The sequence below is a fragment of the Molothrus ater genome, chromosome 3, assembly GCF_012460135.2.
Source record: "Molothrus ater isolate BHLD 08-10-18 breed brown headed cowbird chromosome 3, BPBGC_Mater_1.1, whole genome shotgun sequence".
Taxonomy (NCBI): domain Eukaryota; kingdom Metazoa; phylum Chordata; class Aves; order Passeriformes; family Icteridae; genus Molothrus; species Molothrus ater.
In genome coordinates this window covers 65,287,253-65,293,919 of record NC_050480.2, presented here as the reverse complement: position 1 = coordinate 65,293,919, position 6,667 = coordinate 65,287,253, and the positions used below count along the sequence as shown (strand labels likewise).

The following is a 6,667-nucleotide window of genomic DNA, read 5'->3' as shown; positions in this document are numbered from 1 at the left end:
AGATGAGTGAATCAGTTTTTACTAGATCATGTGGAGAAGGGAGCTGAAATCTCTCTGTTCTGCCATGGTTGCTTTATTTCAATAAAAAAGGAGAATAAAAATTGTTTGCTGCGTATGGGAAGGTGAAATCTGTCTTTCAAACATCATGTTCTAAAAGAAATTACAAATGATTCTCACTCCTTAAAGAAAAAATAAAAAATCTCTCCTTCTCATAAGAGAATTTACTGGCAGTGAGTTCAAGCTGACAGAGCCCTGCAATATGAAAAGGAAAACCATGACTAAGGTTTGTCCATGGATCCTATTTGCCTGAGATGTCAGCTATAAGCATCTTTTTGCCTCATAGGCCAGCCAGCTGTCACCTCAGGTAGTGGTACTTTGGATTGCATCCAGTCCTAATTCTTCCTTGGAATTGGACAAAGAGCCTAAATGTCTACCTCAGGACCCTGGGTTCCTCTGCAAAGGCAAGTACTTAAAGTTTGATGTGCCACCCAAGCTCTTAATTGGATCCAACCCTGTAATTTGTTCCATAATAGGATGACCCAGCAGGATCATTTACAGCAGGCAATGAAAGCAAATGCCAAGGAATGAAAATGCAGAAGCACAAAGTTGTTGTATTGATTGTATAAATTGCCTCATTCAACAGCCTTAGGCTGACTATTAATATTTCAGTGTTGGATACCACTTCAGTTTCACATCTAATGTGTTTCTTGAGTAAACAAGTGATGCTTGGGAAAGCCTTCCTCCCTTATAAACAAAAGACACAGGTTCCAAAAGTAATCTCAGAAGGAATCAGAGATTTTAAAATGAACTGAGGCATAACAGAAGACTTTTATAAAATAATTTTGTGATAGCCTGATAGGTTTATTTCACTGTTTTTTTTTTCCCCAAATATAATGTCACTAGTACAAAAAAAAAAGTTACTGAAAATCCTGTGTAACTGAAAGAAAATGAAGGTTTAAAATGGCAATATTCAGACAGCTCTATTGTGCTTTTACTGTGTCCAAACAACTAAGGAATGTAACAAGTTCCAGAAAAGCTGTGATAAAGTGCTGCTGGATGTTTCAGCATGTTTCTGTACTGCTTTTAATTTTGTGTAACAGCATCACATTGTTTGAGAGCCTGTTACCAGCAAGAACCTCCTTCTCAGATGGTGACGGGGGACGAGACAAGCAGGTGTCCACCCTAACAGTGCACTGGAGGAACAGGGTCCTGCCTAGTGAACAGGCAAGGCATGTGTAACAGGCCATCCCTGTGTGCAACAGCTGCCATCCAGGCAGACACCACCAAAACTGCTGTTTGAGATGAAATTTATTATTAGCAACCCTCTCTGCAAGGGGAGAGAAGAGGCTGTGCAGACACTATTATACCACACAACCAAGTCCCCCCATGCTGGAGATAGACATCTGTAATAGGAAGGTAAATTTCCCCATAAACTTTCTGGCTAACTTTTACCTTTTTCCTTTACTTGATAAGAATGTTTATATGACAGACTGTCAGACTTTCAGTACTGAAACACAAGTATTTGCATGTTCAGATCAGACTAGGTTATGCAATGCGTAGAACTACTGGATAGTGTGACCATAGAAAAAGTGTGATCCAGAGAAAATCATCAAAAGTGAAATGTTTTCAATTTTTCAGACCCCTGCTTAAGGCTTGATTTGTGAGAGATGCTAAGAGCTCAGGTCATCTATCCCAAGATACAGAAACCAGCTGTGGAAACGCTTAATTGAAAAATTTTTATCTCTGTCCATGGAATAGGACTGACTATACTTGCAGAAAATCTTAGAACTGTAATCACAAGCACACTATATAAATACCAGCTGGCTTGACATTTTGTGAATAGCAGATTTTATATATATATATATATATATATATATATATATATATAAAATTAAAAAAACAAAACCAAAAACCAAACATCAACCCTCCCTCCCCCGGAAAAAAAAGATGCCAGCTTCTTGCCACCTAGAGGTGAAACGCTAAAATCCTCATGATCCAGCAGCTAGCTACTTCTCAGACTCGTGTTTCAACAATTAATTGCCTGAGAACTGACATCAAATGCAAACAGCACTGGGATTCCAAACATTGTGCAACTTACAGAATATCTTATAAATTTATTTAAAAGTGGAAGCATTCTCTTTTTTTTTTTTTAATCTGTCCATTTGCCAAGGATTTGTTTGGATGATCTTTTATGAAGAATAGCTGGAAGGCTCCTTTTTTTTTTTTTTCCTAGTTTCGTGCCACGTTTCTTCTAATTACTCTTGATTAGAAAACAGCTTAGCAATTAACCCTGACAGGTTAGCCATCAGTTTGATAGCACTTTATGTCATCCAAAAGGTAGGGGGAATTTATTGTTAATTTCAGACAATTAGCAATGGGCTGGCAGAGCTCACAACAGCCTGAAAGCTCAATTTTCCAGAACAGCTGAGATAAATCACTGAATCAATTAAAACACATCAGTGAATGTCTGCAAGCATACTTAAAGCTAGCAAACAAGCCACTGAAAATTAGTGGGAGGAGAAAGACTAGTAGGGGGTTTTTGGGTGTTGTTTGGTGGTATTCATTTCAAGCTGTTGGTGTTTATTCTGCTCTGCCATCGACACTAGTTAAATATAACTAAAAGCTAGTATTGACTTAAATCAAAAGAATCTGGTAAAGAATAGGATCTAAAATGACTTTCCTTCCAAAGTGGTTAACTTTTCTAAAAGGCAAAGAGGTTGTTATTGCTAATGCAATAATTGCAATATTGACAATTGGTGGGCAGCAACTTTTCTCTTTTTTCACGTTCAGCTGTCCCTGTCATGTTGGACAGAACCTTATCTATGGGCTGGCTTTCCTAGGAGTGCCTGCACTGATCCTTCTGATTGTTGGCTATGCCCTGAACAACCAGACTTGGCGGCTTGTTATGGGCAAAAGCTCTCATTTTGAGAGGGAGATGTCATCAAACTGGCTGCTGAAATGCAAACTGCTCTGCTTTGTCCTGTGCAGCATCACAGGGAGGGCACTGGTTGCTCCAGTCACGTGGCTTGCAGTCACCCTGATAAATGGCTCTTATTATATCTGTGCTGTGAGCGAGTACGTCCCTGTGCATTACTATGGAGCTGCTCCTAATGTCACCGCTGCTGAGCGCAGCAGGATCTTGGCTACATTTCCTTGCGGGCAGCTGGTTCCTCCAGAGCTGGCCCGGGCGAGAGATGAAGTGATTCTCCTCCTCCGATACCAGTCACAAGTGAGTAACTCCTGTTGCCTGTAAACTTGATGGTAAGGGGTGAAGCTAATCCAGCAGGCATAAAACAAGATCAGTGTCCTCTGCCTTGAGTGCTAAGTCTCCATGTATTTTGAAGTATGTTCTTTTCTTTTAAGTGGAACTGAACTTTATACATTACTATATCTGCTTGTCCCATTTGTTACCTGCTGCCTGAGGACATATTCTTCCTTGTGTAGTATCCTGAAAAATAATACCAAGTATGACAAATGGAAGTTCAAGAGCCAGGGAGGGTATGAAGTTTCTTCATTAAAACAGAAGAAATGTGACTAAGAGGCCCAGGCTGTGAGAGCTTTGTGTGAACCCATGTAAAATCTTGGGGTTTAGATCAGACTCAATTCTAAAAGTTTGCATACTGGGTAAATAATAGGAGAAGCAACTTCTCTGAAGCTGTTATTTCAGAGAAAACTGTTTTTAAACAGGCTATCAGCTAATATAGTCTAGGACCTGTGTGGCCTATCTTATAATAATAGCTGAGAAAGCAATAGTTTTAAATCTGCACAACAGAACTTCCTTGAACTTCAAAAGGAGTAAGTGATCTTATGACATGGCTGCCTCCAGCAGGCATGGACTGGGTTTGGTGGTAGCAGATGCTTTCCAGGCTTATACCTTGTTACTGCTATTATTTAGGAAAAGCAAGTAAAATTAATCTTACGGATTTTCTGGTGCTCAAAAGTTACCACTGTGAGTATTTCCAGGTCTAACAGTTATTTTCTTTTTTTTTTTCTTTTGGTAAGGTGGCTGGCTGGCTTTTGATTGCTGTGGTGGTCATCACTGTGTTCCTTTCTTACTGCCTGGCAAGCTGTTTCTCCCCGCTCAGCTTTCTACACTTCAGATACTGGAACAGCTATGTCCACAATGAGCAGGAGCTCTTTGATGAGGCAACAGAGCAGCATTCCAGGCTCTATGCCATGCAGAATGTAAGGAAGTTCTTTGGCTTTGTCCCAGGAAGTGAGAATGTAAAGGAAATTCGTATCCCATCTCTCAGGGAGTGGCAGGCCATTTCTGGACTGGCCTTTCTGAAACGAGTGGATAAGGAGCACTATGATTACAGCCTCCTCCATGACTGGGCACTCAAGGAGCGTGCAAGTGGAAAGTATCTGAGGATTGATGAAGATCCTGGGATCATAACACAGCTTTGAAGATCCAAGACCTCACAATACTTTTCAGAAAAGCAGGAACCTGTCTAGCTCTATGTCAGACCTGAGCCGCACTGGAACTTTCCAATACAGTATAACATTGATATATAAATTATGTGAGCAAGTGAATCTTGTTAATGTAGTCCATCAGCACCTGCTTACAGGTGCCTTTACTGATAGTGTTTTGACTGCCTGTGGGATGTGGTGATCTATGCCTAGATCAGGGTGGGCTATTTCAAGCTTCAGCTCTCTGCTTTCTAATAGTTGTACTGAGAAAGTTATTTACAAATGCTTTTAATTTTTTTTTCCATTAAAAGGATTTTTAAGAGGTAGACCTTGATTGGATCCTATGAATTGGTCCATTCTGTATGGAGCGAGGGCAGCTATCCAGCTTTTCCTTAGTGACACCTAGCAGAAATTACTTATTGTCCCTCTTCTGCTATTTTTTTTTTCTGTATTATATAGGTAATCTACACTGAGCTAACTACTAGTTAAGTCTGGGGCTACTTGTAGCATGCAAGAAACATATATTTTATCATCAAAGGCTGAGTTTAGATACAATGATGAGAGAACTTTAAATTCTTATAAGGAGAAAAAATCTCCACTGAGGCACATGGTGGAGGTGTGTAACACATAGCAGCTGTATGAACAAACACTTAACATATGGCAAACTGAGCTGAAATGTATTCTGGCTGAAAGCAATATCAAGGTCAGTCTCCTATTTGGAAATACTTCAAAATCTCCAAGGTGTTTGTGTGCTTGGCTACTGTACAAATAGCAAATGAGGATGGGAAAAATCTCAGTCTGTACAGCAGGGTTTGCTTTGCCTCTGTAAGCTTGTAATTTATACATATTCTAGGCCCATGAAAATGACTGTGATTAAAAACTACTTAATTTTGTGAAAGAAGGCTTAATGATGTTTTTGTGTTAAGTCAGTTTGGTATGATGTAATATTACTCATCTCCTCTCTAACCTCCTGTGCAGATGTTTCTAACTCTAAGTGGGAGGGAAATGCATGCCATAGTTTTTTTTAATGCTTCCTGCATTGCCTTGCCATGTACACATACATATGTGGGCTCCAAAGCCATATGCTACACTATAGGATGCTATCTTCTCCTAATAAATGACCCCAGGGGCTTTAAGTGGAAAAATCTAGTTATTTAGTACATTTTATTAGAAAATGCAGGAGTCAGAACTGCTCTGTCCCTCTTCTCCTCATTAGGATAGAGGAAAGAGAATATAAGGAAAGTATCATGGGTTGAGATACAGACAAGGAGAGATCACTCAGCAATTACTGTCAAGGGCAAAACAGACTCACATGGAGGAATTAGTTTATTTTATTACCAATGAAATCAGAGTGGGATAATGAGAACTAGTTCTTAAAGTACCTTTCCCCACCACCTTCCTTCTTCTGGGCTCAATTCCACTCACAAATTTTCTACCTCCTCCCCTCCAGTGGTGCAGGGGGTGTGAGTGAATGGGGGTTACAGTCAGTTCATCACATATTGTCTCTGCTACTCCTTCCTCCTTGGAGGGAGGGCTCCTCACACTCTCCCCCTGCTCCAGCATAGGGTACTTCCTCCCAGGGCCAGTCTTCCATCGACTTCTCCAGTGTGGGTCCTTTACAGAAGCTGCAGTTCTTCATTAATTGCTCCAGTGTAGGTCCCTTCTACCAGGTGCAGCCCTTCAGGAGCCACCTGCTCTGGGGTAGGTTCCCTGCAGGGTCACAAATCCTGTCAGCAAACCTGTTGCAGTGGGGGCCCCTTTCTCCACAGGTCTTGCCAAGAATCTGCTCCAGCACAGGCCCCCGGTGGGATCAGAGCCTCCTGCAGGCACCCACCTGCTCTGGTGTGGGTTCCTCGAGGGGCTGCAGGTGGATCTGTTCCACCAGGGACCTCTCTGGGCTGCAGAGGCACAGCTGCCTCCCTATGGTCTGCTACAGGGGAACCCCTGCTCCAGAGCCTGTAGCACCTGCTTCACTCCTTCCTCACTGAGCTTGGTGTCTGCAGAGCTGTTCCGCTCACTCCTCTCTCTAGCTGCAATTTCTGTTGCTCAGGGTCTTTTTCCTCATTTCTTAAACCTGTTATCCCAGAGGTGCTGCCACCATTCTGATGGTGCTCAGCCTTGGTCAGCAGCAGGTCTTGGAGCCAGCTGGCATTGGCTCTGCAGGACACAGGGGAAGCTTCTGGCAGCTTCTCACAGAAGCACCCCTGTAGTGCCCCTGCTACCAGAATCTGGCCATGCAAACCTAATAAAAGGTAAT

At 41.8% G+C, this 6,667-nt stretch overlaps 1 protein-coding gene across 1 annotated transcript; it reads left to right on the top strand.

The window, feature by feature from the left end:
• Positions 1-2,665: 2,665 nt before the first annotated feature.
• Positions 2,666-5,312, top strand: CALHM4 (calcium homeostasis modulator family member 4). The gene is made up of 2 exons (XM_036380582.1): positions 2,666-3,229; positions 4,003-5,312. The coding sequence occupies exons 1-2, from the start codon at positions 2,672-2,674 to the stop codon at positions 4,405-4,407; spliced, it is 963 nt and encodes a 320-aa protein (XP_036236475.1). The 5' UTR covers positions 2,666-2,671; the 3' UTR covers positions 4,408-5,312.
• Positions 5,313-6,667: the final 1,355 nt, after the last annotated feature.

Coding starts and splice junctions, on each gene's coding strand:
- CALHM4 (XM_036380582.1), top strand. CDS start 2,672: ATGACTTTCCTTCCAAAGTGGTTAACTTTTCTAAAAGGCAAAGAGGTT. Junction 3,230..4,002: donor TCCTCCGATACCAGTCACAA/GTGAGTAACTCC, acceptor TCTTTTGGTAAG/GTGGCTGGCTGGCTTTTGAT.